This window comes from Nesoenas mayeri (genome assembly GCF_963082525.1).
Source record: "Nesoenas mayeri genome assembly, chromosome: 6".
Lineage (NCBI taxonomy): Eukaryota > Metazoa > Chordata > Aves > Columbiformes > Columbidae > Nesoenas > Nesoenas mayeri.
Window position 1 is genome coordinate 11,649,385 of NC_137545.1, and position 15,419 is coordinate 11,664,803.

Here is a 15,419-nt window from a genome sequence, read left to right on the forward strand (position 1 = left end):
CATTTAGTTGCATCAGAAACAAAAAAGTAACTTTAAATGATGAACAGTGGTGACCCTTGTCTTGCAGAAAGGAGGGAGGGAGATTGCTACTTTTCTCCTCGGAAATTCTTGCTTGCTTTCAAGTTTTACTGAGGCAGTGGGAATGAGTTATACACCATATACCATGGGCAGCTGGGATGCCATGGCCATGTACACTCCCAGCATGGTGGCAGTGGGATTGTTCAGAGGCCAGAGGGAAAAGTATCCCAGGGAAACATCCTTCCTTGTATCTTCACTGGTGCCATGCAGGGAGAGCCGCCCGTGCGCTGCTCACTGCGTGGGTGTGGGGGGAGCAGAGTTCTGTGGGACTGAGCTGAAATGCAGCCTCACTTACATCTACTCATTAGCAGGTGGTATTAGGACAAGCTAAGTCCAGGGGGCAGCAGTAAAGGTTTAAGTTTCCACTGCTGCAGCAGGAGAGAGACAGGAGGAGGTGACAAAGGAGCCGGACAATAACAATTTTATATTGAAAAAAAAAAGTGAACTTCTCTCACGGAGCACAAAGAGAAGAGAAAGAGGATTGTAATTCACAATTGCTGAACCAACTACAGCTACAAAGTTAGGAGAGTGGATTTTGATTATTGTTTTGGTAAACTGAGTCATTTGGACCAATTTTCCTTCATACTGTCTTGCTCCACAGGTGTTTCTCAATCTGACAAAAGAGCTAGGGAAGGACCGGCAGGAAGATGCTGAACTGCCCCAACAGCCTCCTGGAGCCAGTGGTCAAACTGGCAGTGACGATATGTCTATGAGCACGGAAACCTTCACAGAAAGAGACGGTACTAAATTACCTCCAGGTTTTATTTCAGATCTGTTGCAGATGTAAACAGTGACAGATGGACTGATTTGAGCTCCCCATCTTCTTTTTTTGTTGAAAACCACATTTCACCCAACCAGGAATCACAAAACTAGTGAATCACTGGAAGCACAACACTCAAGATTTGTTTAGATCCGCTGGTTTGAAATAGTCTGAATCACAGAATAAATTACAAAGGGGTTTTGTTTGCATCCGCCTTCCTTTAAATTGATCCAGGTTTTAATCTAATCAAATACAGTGTGTGGGTGAAAGAGCAATGTATACCTCTGAAAGTAATTGCTGTAATTGATGTAGAGGATTATTTCTACGCAAGTGGTAGAACTGGAGAGAAACTTTGTGGAAACCTATTAGCCTGTTGCAAAAGCAAGACAGCTCTGAGCTGGGTCCATCTTATGTTGTGTCCCAGCCCTTGCAGGGTGGAAAAACACCTCAAAGGGCCTGGCAGAGGGAGAAATCCACATCCAGAAGAGAGTCAAACTACACCAGTATCTCTGAGGGTTTGAGAGCTGCAAGAGGTGTCATGGCACAAAAATGATCAAATACCTGGTTGAAATGCTTTCTCAGAGTAGAAACATCTTTTGTACTTATGAGTACACCGTTTATAGTTAGGGAGCCATCCAAGGGACAATGCAGAAGTGTTTTCGTACTTACTTTTCAAAGCTGACCCTGCACTGTAATTGTTACTGTAAACAGTAACTCATATGCTTGGAGGAGTGTTTTGTGTCACTCCTAGTGAAAGCACTGGAAAGGATTTGCTTCATGTATTATATAGGTTAATATTTCATAAAGAGAAATAGGTTGCACAGAATTTGGCTCTCTTTTAGTATACCACAAGCCTGTCAATGCAAGAGATCAACTGTTTTATGTGCCTTATTTTCTTATTTCAGGATTAATTATCTTATTGATTTGTCCAAGGAATTGCTTTCTAAATGATGAAAAAAATCCAGTTTGCAAATACAAAATAGTAATACGTTTCCTCTGTAAATTGCAGCAGGGAAGGTAGAATGTAGATAACTTGTAAGAGGAACACAGGCTTCCAGATGCTACAAGATCTCAAAATGAATTCACTACATATACACATTTGAAACTAATAAAAAAAAAAATGGTGTTACATGAGCCAAAATCTGAGTTCTGTCCCAAGCTTGACACTTTGTTTATGTCCAACTTAATAGTTTTGATTTGCTATCTGTAAAGGAGTGCAGGAAGCTAAATATACTTGCCAGGTACTAAAACCATCAGTTCTCCCTGCATTTCACAAATACTGATCCATGACAAATGCTTTCTTCTGTTGTACCCAGATCAGCTCCTGATTAGATCAAAAAGCCTGCAGGGTTTGCCGTTGCTGCTTAAGAAGACGTCAGCTCTGTTCATTAAGAGATTCCACCATACCCGTCGGGATGTCAGAGGCTTCATTGCTCAGGTCATCCTCCCGGTCCTCTTTGTGATGGCTGCAATGGGACTTGGGACGCTGAGAACCAAGGAGACCGAATATCCCGAGCTGATTCTTTCCCCCTCTCTGTACGGCACATCTGACCAGGCAGACTTCTTCGGGTGAGGCGTGTTCTTCGTGATCCTTAAACCCATTTGTTTATAAAGAACCAGTTTTATAATCTTTCTAAGACCACCCAGTGGAAAAGTGTTACGCAGATAACATGTGGTTACATTATCTGTGTAGTTATGTTACGCAGATAACACAAACATTAGCAACCAATTTATCTGTTGCCATTCTCAGTGTATGATCCTGCTCAGTACTCTCCTTGGTTTATCCTTGTAATGGATGTATACTTATGGCCACAGGGTTATGTTTCAGGTCCTCAGACTGCTCAGATTCAATGCTAAGTGGGAAAATGAATAAGAAAGCTTTAGCAAATGCCTCTCAGGTGTATGTTAGAAGGATTTTATCTGCACTTTAGGAATACTGTCTAAGGAATATTAATTTAGATCACCTTGATTACAAAAAATTATTTTCCTAAATCAAGCTTTTTAAAAAAATAACCCAAATTGCTGTTATTTTGTTATGTAAAAGCCCGTTGAAACACCACCACCACCTCACCCCCCAAAAAAAAAAGAAATTTTGATAGCTCTTTGAACAAATGTTAATATAAAATTAAGTTAAATAATTTACTAGAATCTTGTGTGAAATGTATGATTAAGAAACATGAAGGAACTGCTGATGGCTTTCCGCTTCAGTACTGCTAGATGGCGGAATGAGCCAGAACTGGAGTCCTCTGTTCCTAATGTTCTCTACTTCTTCTGATGGATCACTGCTAGAAAGCAATGGGTCAGAAGAGAGAAGCATCTTCTTGAATGACCAAAACCAAATGGACTTCACAGATGAGAGAGCTGATTGAGACGAGGTTGGAAATAGTGCCTGAAAATTGCAGTAGATGCTTTCTCCCTGGAAACAGAATCTTGATTGTCCAAAAGCTCATCATTATCTTGCTTAGATCTAGAGGCAGCAGATCACTGAAATGTGTGCAATGAGGAGTCCTTTCAAACATGTGTGACTATGCTCATGTACTGCAGGCACTTAAGTGGTTTGTAGGGCCAGCACCACAAATAATCATTTATTTAGCATCGTAAATAAACCTTATTTCGTTCAGACACAGGAATTTCCTTGAACATTATTTTTTTTTTTAATTTGTTAAATCTTAGGAATTTTAATGAAACCACAGATGCTTTAGTCACTTCAATGCTTGCTTTCCCTGGAACGGATAACACGTGCATGAATGAAAGCAATTCGTAAGTAGTTCTTGGTTTTCTTCCATTTTAAATTCCAAATCTGCGAGAGAATTGATGTAACACTGTTAGCCATTAGACCTTAATAACCATCTCTGATCATCTGCAGAATTTTCATACATTGGTGTCACATGCAGAGAAAAAAAGAATCTGCCTCTCCAAATCAACTTGTAGGCTCTTTCAGCTCATTAGGAGATGTCAAACTGGCCTTTTGCAGGCAGGTGACAGCTTGCGCTGCCCGCAGACTTGAGCTGGTGGGATGCGTGTCGGTTCTGAACAGGGAGCTGTGTAGTGACTGGTGTGAAGCAAAAACTCAGCTCTGCTGAGAGCTGATGTGGCTCCCACGTGGCTCAAAGTGATGGCTTGCGTCTGGCAGCACAGAACTGTAGATATTCTCGGAGTCAGAACTATACTCTGCTTTAAGGTTGAGACTGGGACTTCCACACAGTCCTGGGACCTTGACACGGGTGTTCTTTGCTTGTTCCAAGACGTATTTGCAACCACAAGCAGACCCTTTGTTACTATGAGTAGTAAGGGAGCAGCTTCGGTAGTGACAGGATGCCAGGACAGGAGTAAGCTATTCTCCTATTTGGGAAGTAGTCCTTGTCTCCCCAGTAATCCCAGTTATAACACTGAGCCCACCCAGAAGGTTCTTAGCATAACTGTTGTTACCTGTATCTAAAAGCTGTGCCATGGGGGTTGGTTGGTTTGTTTCAGGCTCTGCAGATAAATTTTCAAGGAATTAGTAGTAAAATCCTGGGCAGATTTACATGCTCAAGGGTGCCATGTTTATGTTTATACTGAGTGGCTGCCCAGTCAATACAGTCCATTGCAGGACTCCCCAGTTATTGCACTGACAGTAGCCCTTATTTCTGCACTGTAAAATGGTTTTGGCCTTTACATGCCAACTCCTTACACTATCTACTGTGGGAAAGAAGTGCTGTCTGGATTCCTTCTGATCAGCTGAACGAATCTTGGTGCAGAGAGGAGGAGTGAGGGCTCTGCCGAGGGGCAGCGGGAGGATGGGTGTTCCCTGCAGCACCCATCCCTGAATCACCCAGACCTGACAAGGTCTGCTTTTCCACTCACTGCCATCCTTGCTGTCATTGAACATGACAGCAATTAGCATCATTTGCACACCTGAGCATAGAGAACCTCAGAGGAAAATGTGTTCATTTTCAGGCAGTGTTTAAAGGAGGACATGCTTGGCCCGTGGATTATCAGCAGAGACCAGGAAACTCAGTATTCTGCCTGCAACTGCACAGATGGCATCCAGGTAATTTGAATAAACCCAAAAGAGAGGGGGCTTGGGAGGATATTTGGGGGGTCTTGTAGGTTGGGAGGTTTTTTGTGGGCAAGCACAATACTAAGGGGAACTCAGTGTTCAGATTTCTCCTGTTTCTTTTTGGTCTTGTTGATTTTGTGCACTGGATAACCACTGTCTGCACCAGTTTTGAAAGGAAACAGTGTCCCCAGAAGATTCACATGTTAATATATCTGCCTTCCTGCCCATGGTGGGAAAAGGCTCAGTGGTGTTTTTGAGTGTCATATGATTGTCCCATCTAGCTGAGGTGAACATATATTCTAGAGGAAAATTGCATTGTGTTAAAGATGAAAATTGCATTTTATTCAAACACAGTCATTATATAACAGCACAGCTAGTGTTCCTGTTTGCTTCTCAGAATTTAACTTTATGCAAAGGCTAGATTCATCTGCTTTTCCTCTGCTCCATACTATAAATAGCGATGATAAATAATATTAGTTATTTCCTTTATGGCGGTACATACAGAAACAGATATGGACACTGCTGGGCTTAGTGTTTTTATATGCACACGGGGAAAAGGCAGATTCTACCCCAAGAATGTTACGATTTTACAGTCCAGTTTGAAGTTGATCTCTTCTCCCTCCAGTGCTGTTCAGCTTGTTTACAGTAGGAAATCGGACTCAAGGTGCAGTGTGATGCCATTTGTACAATAAAGCATGTCCTTAGTTGAATGTTTGTAGTCATTCCTTAAAATCTGGCTATTTTGTGTGGGTTTCTGGACATACACTTAATTTCACATCATGAAAAGTGTTGGCATAGTTTCTCTGGTAAGTCATTATAATGTTCAGAGCAAATTCTCACCTCTAGCAAGCAGAAGCAGGTGTTCCTCAGCATGAAGGAAGCTATTTTGTGCATTCTGATGCAAAGTTATGAACAGATACACAATGGGAGAGACCAGGGTTTTTCTTATGGATAAGCAGAAAGAAACAACCAGCATGCTGGTAGGACGCTTCAACCTTATAAAACAGTCAATGTGACCTTGACCCTCAGCATGTTAAATTATATATATTCAGAACTAATCCAAGGTTTCTCTGAAGCTCTGGTAAATATTCCTAGAACTGATAGTAAAGGAAAATGTGGACTGTAGCTGCTCTGAAATGCAAGGTGAGAGCTTGAGGCCACCACAGAGTTTTCCGCTCTGTGAATTTTGCCCTGTGCCATTGTCTTTGCAGTCACTCTGACGCTCTGCTAAGTAGGATCACCCTTAATTCAGCAAAACATCTTCCTACATAGCATAAAGCACATGTGAAGATCTCACTGATGTCAGTAGAACTGAAGTGTAGGTTTAAGCAAAGGTTGTTTTTAAGCACCTTAAGAAATATATTCAGGACAGCATGAAGGAATATATGCGGTGTGTCTTTGCACCCTGATTTGTGAATTGGTTCCAGGACCAGATTGTTGCCGTTACCTGCTCTCAATCTAATCTCGATACGCTAGTTTTCAGTTAAAACACAGACACTAACATTTTTGTTCTTTTGTCTCCACTCAGACATGTCCACAGACAAACTACACTCCCCCTCACAGAAGGACCTTCTCGACGCGGACAGTTTATAACCTCACAGGGCACAATGTGGAGACCTACATTCTGGCAACTGCCAAAGACTTCCTGCAGAAACGGTACAGCATAAATCTCCAGTCCTTCTCCTCTGAATCCTACTGGGAGCAGACTCTTATACATATCTTACCCACCGGGCTTGAAGAGGTGTCAGTGCGGTAGAGGTTTAGAAGGCCATCTCGGCTGATGGTCTCTGTGAATCTGGTGAAAGGAGGAAAATGTCCTGCAATCAGGGAGTTAAAGGTTTGTGCTTGATCATAGCAGAAATAGCCTAGGGATAACATGTCAATCACCCCGCAGGCTGATGGCTGGATCTGCAGACAAGCCTTTGTCTGACTCAGAAATGCTTAAAAAGAGGAAAATCTGACATAGCCTGTCACGAAGTAAACCCCGGGGAGAGACTTTCCTCCAAGTTTGATTCTCTGAAGACTCTCAGTGTGTGCTTCACTTAAACAAGTGCATCCGTTCCAGTGAAATCAGAGGCTGAGCGTTTTCTTGCACCATAGGGCTGTTAGAGCTATTAGTGTGTCTGGACTCTGCAACGCAGCCGCACAGCATGTCTTGGGGCAAAAATAGCCTGCCATTAAGGTTGTCAAGGAATACGTTCATCTGCCATTGATTTACACTGAGCTGCTTGTCTTCTGGTTAAGAAGCAGTTGTCTTATTCCAGTGTGGCGGGTAAGCGGGTTAGGAGTCCACACGGCTCCAAAATGTTTCTCAGATAGAGGCTTTCAGCACAGTTTTGTGATAGTGATAGCCAAGTTTGTTTCCCTTTTTTTTTTTTTCCCCACAAATAAGGGCTCCTGCAGCAGTGTTGGCTTGGTCATACACTGTGTACTGGGATATGTCCTTTTAAGTCAAGCTAGAATTAACTGGGGTGACAGTGGCATGCTAACATGCACCAGCCAAAGGTATTAAAGCTTTTGAATGAGGGTGGCAATGCACTTCCCTCTGGTTTTCACTCAGGTACGGTGGCTGGAGCTTCGGGCTGCCTTTGACACCAGATCTTCAGTTTGATATCAGGCCGGTGCCCCCCAACAGAACGTTGACTAAGGTAACTAACCTCCACCTGCTTATCCTAGTGTGGGACCCAGGAAAAGTGCTGTTGAGTTCAGGGATATTTCAGAAAATGAAGCGAAACCTTCTGAATTCTGCAGCTTGGCATGGGAGAAATGGCTCGCAGTTAATTTCCTTTCCTCTCCCCATTCTTCTTTATTGGTCTGACTTTTCTTGCTAGCAGGAGACAATTTTTCTGCTGTCATAATTTTATTATACAGAGGTGAAAAGACCAATTAGTTAGCACCTTTATCTCATGAGAGAATGTATGTATCTTAGCTAGGGCTGGCTGGTGCATTCTGATATACCCTTTCTCTGTTTCTGCTCAGTGAAAAAGCTGTAACACATCAGCATTAAAAGCACCACTGCTGAAATCTGAGGGAGCAGGGAAGTGCAAGAGAGTTACCAAGATCCTGTGATCTCACTGCAAAACTGAGCTACCAGGAGAGTGTTCCTGCAAGAGCAGTATTGTTTTCAGAGATGGCTCCAATGAAAGGGAACCACGAGATTTGTTTCACTATCCCTCAGAGGTCATGTAATGAATTTGCAGGGGTTTTCACCCCTCCAGTCTTACAGCTTCATCTTAGATCTGAAAGTGTAGCTGTTTGCTTATCCCATGTCAGATTCAACACCTGGAAACCTTGATAGTGTTGGAAGCTGGGCAGACTCCAGTCCTTGCTCTGCTGGGCAAGGAGAATGAAATCACTGAGCACGCAGGATTTGGGGATATGCAAAGGTGGATGCTGTGGGCTGTGTTGAAGCCTCTAACCTTAATAGCCTAAGCTCTCTGTCCTTTGGTAGGTAACTTACACCTCCAACCTGGGTGCTGTGAGTTGTGCCTAAAGTAGGTGATGGTAAACTCCCCCAAAGTGCACGTCCTGTGATCGGATTTTTCCCTTCAATCCCCAGAGTTTATGAGGGATAGGTAAGAAAAGTTTTCATGGGGAGGGAAGTGCTGTTGCTGAATGAGAAGGTGACGACTGGCCATTTTCTGCCCCAAAGCAACCTTTTTTTCTCCTGGCTTTCACGGAGTGTCAGACATTTGACTGCTTAACTTTCTTTGGGAAGTCTCCACTGCTGGTGTTCATCAGGTCTGAGCAACTTATTACAGAGCAGAAAACAAATGTCTGTCTGCTTTACATCACATATCCAGCTAATGCTTCTTTCTTCTCTCCCAGAAGGCAAATTAAGCTGATAGGACTGCTTCTGCTGAAAGTGAAATGTGGTTTTATGCTCATTTAGTACTTGATGTGGCTTAATCGTGGGACTTTAACTTGTAGAGCTTATGACTTCAGATAACAACCATGGAATGTTTCATTTGCGCAAGCAGAACAAACCAAAATGTTATCAGTAACAATTTATCTCCCAAATTGTTTCAATTTTTCAATTGTTGCAGGTGTGGTATAATCCCGAAGGTTATCACAGCCTTCCAGCCTATCTCAACAGCTTGAACAACTTCATTCTTCGAGCTAACTTGCCAGAAAATGAGAGTTCCAGATATGGTAAGTGTCCCTTTACATAAACAGGTTATTTCTCCTATTTTTGGGGGCAATATCCTGGTTCTGTTGAAATCTATGACAACACTTACCTTGACTTCAATGAGGCCATTTCTTTTTTTCCCAATTATGCAATTCCTTTATAAACAGAATTGAAACCCATGAATAAATCACATGTTTAATTTGTCTTTGTCGAAGACTCAGGGGAGCTGGACAGAGATGACCCCAACTCCTACGTAAACCACTTCCTTCATCTAAAAAATGCAAATGGTTGCTATTTGATTTATTGCCTCACATCATGGTACTGAAACAGCTTTCTTGTGATAGGTGGCCATTAGTTATGCATAGAAAGGCTACTTTAGGTCATCTTCGGGGGTGGTTTATATTAGTAAATTTTAATATGTCACCCTTCTGCTGAGAGCAACTCAGGATGTGGGTATGTGTGTGTGTTTGAATGAGAGGGAGATTAAGTGAGAAACATAATTTTCAGCTATATTTTTCCTCTGACATCCAGCAGACACAGATTCCAAGGAGTGTTAGCGTAACCCATTTGGGGTTATCAGTTCTCAGAGTTTCTCCTCAGTAATGTAATGCAGCAACCCAAATTCCTGCTGATAAACCAGGGCATCCTCTCTCATAGTTTGTGGTTTAGCCTACTTTAAGGGTGCGGCATGGGCACAAACACGTCTGTGTGTATATGCCTGTCCCTAGCGAGGGATGGGGTGCAGGGAGTAGAGAAAGATTTATGTTGATGCCATTTTGAGAAACCTTATGCACAGATTTATGGGATCTGACAAGAGTAGCAATTGTGTGCAGAAATGCCCTACCGATTGATTTTTCTGTGACAAATGGTGCCCTCCCAGCTCTGTCCTGGTCCTGCTTTGCCCCCTCACCTCAGAGAGCTGCTGCTCCAGGTGATGGTGAAATAGGTGACAGTGTCTCTTTGCTTATAAGACTGTTGCTCATTGATGTGTCTCAAATGAACTACAATGGAAAAGGCATCTGGTCTGAAGCTTTGAGTGTCATGCCATGAATTAAAGAGCAGGACACTGATTACAAGTCAAAACAGCATCTCTTTCACCCCACCTCCACATACTGATGCACCAAAACTCCACTCGCAACAAGGTCGGCTCAAAACAAGTGAAGCCAGTGCCTTGTCCCTGCCGCCATCCTAAAATACCCCCCGGGCTCGTGCCTTTGAGGTCAGGAGGTTGAAGCTCTTAGGTGTGCACTGCAAGAACGTTGCACAAAGCTGCAGCCCCTGCCTGGGTGCAGAGAGAGGAGACCTGAGCTGGGTGCTTCCAGCAACAGGAACATCCCAGAGCAGATGAATTATTAAGCAGTGAAGCTTCTTGCCCTATCTCTGTATTCCCAACACATGCTGTAGCGAGAGCAAAGGCAGGAGGCTCATGTGAATAGTCAGAGAGTTTTCACAGGGTAAGTTTTATACCAGGAAAAAAAAAACAAAAACAAAACCAGAAAAACTATCACAACACAACAATTTTCAGTGGGAAAGAATAGCAACAGTTTTTATTCCATCTGTCCTGCTGCTTATGCATTTTTGGAAAGAAATGCTTAGTAGTAAATGACCAGGCAGATAATTCCCCACTTCCCACTAATGAGCCAAGCCATAGAACAGGGGAAATAAAATGAATGGATAAGGATGGCTCCCCTGGGGTAGTGTAAATCCAGTTTGAAATACAATTGAACAGACGTTCTACGTGGTATGTTCCTGGCAGCTAAATCTATTTGTTGTTGTGACAAATAAATGACAGTTTAAGAACCGCTGAAATGGCCAGATAAAAGTGTGTTGTCATTTCAGCAGTTTGAAAGAGGTGCCAGTCCTGCTTTAGAGGTTTGACTCAGGCTGTGTATATTTTTAAAAAATACATAAAAAGCTTTTTACCCTGTCACTAAGCAAGTCATAATAGCTTTTGACTTACGTATATTGTGCTTTCTCTCCTCTCAATCCCAACTAACAAAAAAGAGAAAGCATTGAAATGGAAATTTTGACTTCTAGCCTAAGCTTCAGTAAAGGAAAATGGCTTTATAGTGAAGTATTAACAGATTAGACAGACAGTATCTTTCTCTCTCTCTTTTAGAGAAGAGAAACATTTCCTGGCTGTTTGTGTGGCTTTATCAGCAGCCCGAGATTTTAATTCCGTTTCCCTCACTGATGACAAGACTGAGGGTTTTTTTTTTCCCCCCTCCAAAATGAATTTCCTATGGAATCATCCCTTTTGAATTTATTTGCTTGGTATGGTATTTAGACAGCCCAGCCCACAGTCTCCCCCTTTCTGATCCCTGTGTGGAGTGCTGGTTCTTAGGGAAAATAACCCAGAATAGTTCTTCCTCGTATAACTGCTGAAAGTCAGGTGCCTGCCTGTAAGGAGCTTAAATTTCAGAGGTGGCATGTTCTAGCAAATCACTCGGGATTTAATAGCAGCTACAGGTCCTCTGGCACTCCCTGAGAACTGAGGCATTTACTTAGGGGCCTAAATATGGATTGAGTACCTTGTTTTTAGCCACATAAACATCTTAGCCTTAGAGACTGGGCTGTCGTCTTGGTGAGACCTGGACAGAGACCTTCACCGAAGGTTGGAACTGGCCTGCCAGAGCCCCCCATGTTCCTCCTTTTGTTAGGAAACTCTGGTTTTATAGACACAAATTGCCTCCAAACAGAAAATGCACTGTGATGAACAATAGTATTATATTTTGGGTTAGGTGTTCTGCTTGGTAAAGAAGTACTTAAACCAAATCTTCTGAACGTGATGCACAAGAGCAGAAAATTTCTCTCTTGCAGCTTGTGCCCAATACAAACCCATTTTAAGGGATCTTTTTGCAAAATATCACATGGGGCTTACCAACACAGTAACTAGATTTTTGCTAGTTCCTTTGGACAAAATGCTATTTTTTTTTTCCTAGCTGCATAAGACAGAATAATTCAGAATTAGTTCATTGCCAAACTGGGAACAAAAGTGTCAAGTGTCTGCAGCTTACATGGGTTTATGCTAGAATCTCAACAGATGTTATATTGAGAAAGACATATATCATAGGAAGATAATAGTTGTAGAAAAAGCCAATAGGGAATGATTGTTTCTGATGATAAAAGAACAAATTAAATGCAGTGAGATCATCAAGCAGCGTCTTTAAAATGAAACATATTCACCAGTTTTGAATGTGCCTGTGTTGAGGAATCCAACCTCAAATACATGGACCTATGACCATGTGCCTCATTTTAGGTGTAGGAGTGCTCTCACTGAAGTGAATGATACCATTAGCCAGATAGATGCAGAAACGGGGCTTAGGGTTTGAATTTCAGATCTACTGTGCATCAAAGTGAAGTCATAGGAAAAATGAGGATGCTTGAAATTGTGCCCAGCATCACACCAAGATGACAGAACAAAAGCCAGCTTTTGATCTGCTTTTCTTCTCTACTCAGAGTTTTCTGTATTACTGTCAATATCAGGAGCTGGTGAGGGAAGCTTTAAGTTAGCCACATTTTCAATTTATTTTGTTCTTGTTGTTGTTTTTGTAGGTATTTTCTTATCATCTCACCCATATCCTGGAGGACAGAGTCAAGAACAAGTAATGTAAGAAGATTTATTTGGCTGATGCCTGAATTGTTTAGCTTCAAAAGGAGCAAACCAGCTTCTTGGAAACCATAAACCAGCCGAAATTACTGAATATCTCTCGATGATGAAACTGCTCTCTTCCTTATCTTCATTCCCTCTATGCTTGAGTAGCATCCTGCTTGCCATCAGAGCTGCTGATTCCTGTTGTGGTTTCTTTGCAGGATCTCGTATAGATCTGGAGATCACTGTTACAGCATCACACGTTTGTGCTTTGCCACAATAATAATAATTACGTAGTTTTCCTTTTGGCCTTTCCAATCAATGCCATAGTACAGTGTTACGACTCAGTGCTGTGACTCCTTTTTGCTGGGAGTAATTAACATCAGCAAAAGATGCTGGCACAGAATCAGGACCTTTTGCTTCTGAGCTCTAAACAATGCCTCTGCAGTGAGGGAAACCTTCTGCTTTCACTCACCATATACGTCTTTTTCCCCTTTCTGCCCAGGCTCAACAGTTTACTCGACATCATAGTTTCAATGTCTGTCCTGGTTGGCTACTCTATCACAACGGCAAGCTTTGTGCTCTATGTGGTGAAAGAACATCAAACTAAAGCCAAACAACTGCAGCATATTTCAGGCATTGGGATGACAAGCTATTGGGTGACTAACTTCGTTTATGATCTGGTAAATAATTCACATTCATAAATGCACTAAGAGTAGCATTACGCAGCAGGGGAAAAAAAAAAGTTCTTTATTTAAAGTTGGTTGCTTAGACTTCTTAATATTATTACTACCAGGAGTGTTACTTAGTAATTGTTCTCCAAGGGACTGAAGACTATTAAAGTGAACCACAACGCTGGATTTTGCTAAGCGAAGGCATTTCTTCTCTCTCGAGTGTATGCAAAGCACTCAGCACGTTTATATGAGAGCAGCACACAACAGGCCAGAGTTTGATTTCGATTTTAACATGCAAGCAGCAAGCTGCCTTTCTGGTAGCTTGCAGGGCTAGATTAGTTGTCATGCAGACTTTACGCGTCTGGGGTAAGGCTTTGGTTCTTGAGGCTACAGCTATTCTGGAAACCCTGGGGGTAGAGAGTGTGACATTAGCAGACATCTCACAGCTGGCACTCCCCTGTTGGGCAAAAATCCATTGCTGGGTTGAATGCTCAGTTTAAGGTTATATATTATAAAGGTTTTTGAGCCAAGGGAAGCTAATAATGCAGCTATATGCCTTCCAGGACCTGAGCAAGTTCCTTTCTACGGTGCTGCACTGCTCTGTATAGATTTACCATCTTTTTCCTATAGATGGTTGAGCTCCCCAGCACTGTGCTGCATTATGTGGCGTAGGTGTGCCCTTGTTCTCCCTGAAGTTAAGTTTCCACATGGTAAAGAGGGTTAATAGCACTGCTGGAAAGCATCGCTGAGCTAAGAGGATCAATATGCACAGTGTCTGTAGACTAAAGTACTCTATGTCTTATGAATTACCTTCAGTGCACAATGTCAAACCCTCACACTGTTAGAGAGCTGCTCGTGAGCTTTGGCACTGCCAGCTCTGCTGTAATGGTGATCAGCTCTACGTATCTAACAAATTTCTATCGATGCAGTTGTATGCATCCCACTGATGTCATCAGTTCCTGAAAATGTGAAATCTTGGAGGGCACTTGGGTGGCCAGCCCCTCTGCCGCAGTGAAGGCTAAGGGCTGAAATCCCTAGGGGAACATGAGCTGTGACTCTTTCTGCAGAGCAGAGCCTCAGCTTCTGGGTGTTTTGGTAACACCAATGCATGCTAACAAAGCAGTCCTAACACTACTATGCTCACCAGTAAGTAGCCTGTTTACAGGGACTAGTGTGATTAGGCAATAGCACAAGTACCTGTGGCTTGGAAGGGGTCTGAGGGCAGCGTGGCTGCAGCCTGGCTTGGGCAAGGATGGGGCAGGTTGTGTCTGCATCCCTGATCCGGGCCCTCCCTCCAGCACTGCATATTTATTAAATCAGCCTGTGGAAAAATCCCCAGAGTCCTTGCCACAATCAGTATTCAGTGGGCTGAGACTAATCCAGTGCTCTCGGCAACTTGATATTTCTCAGCGAACCCGTGCCAGTAAATTCTGTTAAATCCCAAGGCTGGGGAAGAGAGGAACCTCTCAATGCAGATGTTTGGTAGGTCCCTGGCTTGACTCAACATTATAAAGACGAGATTTACAGGGCACGATAAAGTGGTCTGACTGCAAGGCTAACAGAAAACCCAAAGGGGTATTTTTCATTCACAACCTTTTTTTTAAAGCACTTTCTGTCCGCAGTCCTGAATGTCGAGGCTTAACCCATTCAAAGTGGCTTTGTGGGAACTCATTTGCAAGACTCCTGAAAGTCTCGGGAGGACTGAGACCCTTCCTGTGTTTGGTTTCCCTTATAAAACCCAAACTGTGCTTGTGGCACCAGATTCAGGCATGGCGTTGTTGCTTCTGCATAGTTCTAGAGAAATGTTTAAGAATTATCGTCCTAATAATATCTTTTTAATATCATTTTGCAGGTACTTTTTATGGTCCCTGTTGGACTCTCAATAGGAGTTATTTCATCCTTCCAGATACCAGCTTTCTGCAACAACAATAACTTACTGGCAGTATTTCTTCTTCTGTTAATGTTTGGGTAAGTGTGGAGCTTAGTTATTTAAATATCATTGCACAGAGTGAGGATCAGGATATTGCAGACTGCTGTGATTTGGGATCCAAGGGAGGGGTACGTGGGCTTTTTTCTTTGACATTTACTTTACATACGGTAACTAGTTGCTCTTTCCAGAAGCAGTGAGCTAAACTACTGTCATC

At 42.6% G+C, this 15,419-nt stretch overlaps 1 protein-coding gene across 1 annotated transcript in view; it reads left to right on the top strand.

Annotated features, from left to right (window-relative positions):
• The window catches only part of ABCA12 (ATP binding cassette subfamily A member 12), a gene marked incomplete at both ends in the record, with an annotated part of 83,121 nt that overhangs the window by 58,173 nt on the left and 9,529 nt on the right, over positions 1-15,419 (top strand). The window contains 10 exons of the mRNA XM_080346617.1: positions 680-818; positions 2,155-2,407; positions 3,512-3,598; positions 4,778-4,871; positions 6,409-6,536; positions 7,441-7,528; positions 8,927-9,032; positions 12,565-12,619; positions 13,107-13,284; positions 15,128-15,243. Coding sequence (XP_080202743.1) covers positions 680-818; positions 2,155-2,407; positions 3,512-3,598; positions 4,778-4,871; positions 6,409-6,536; positions 7,441-7,528; positions 8,927-9,032; positions 12,565-12,619; positions 13,107-13,284; positions 15,128-15,243 — 1,244 coding nt within the window. The remainder of the gene's footprint in view (positions 1-679; positions 819-2,154; positions 2,408-3,511; positions 3,599-4,777; positions 4,872-6,408; positions 6,537-7,440; positions 7,529-8,926; positions 9,033-12,564; positions 12,620-13,106; positions 13,285-15,127; positions 15,244-15,419) is intronic.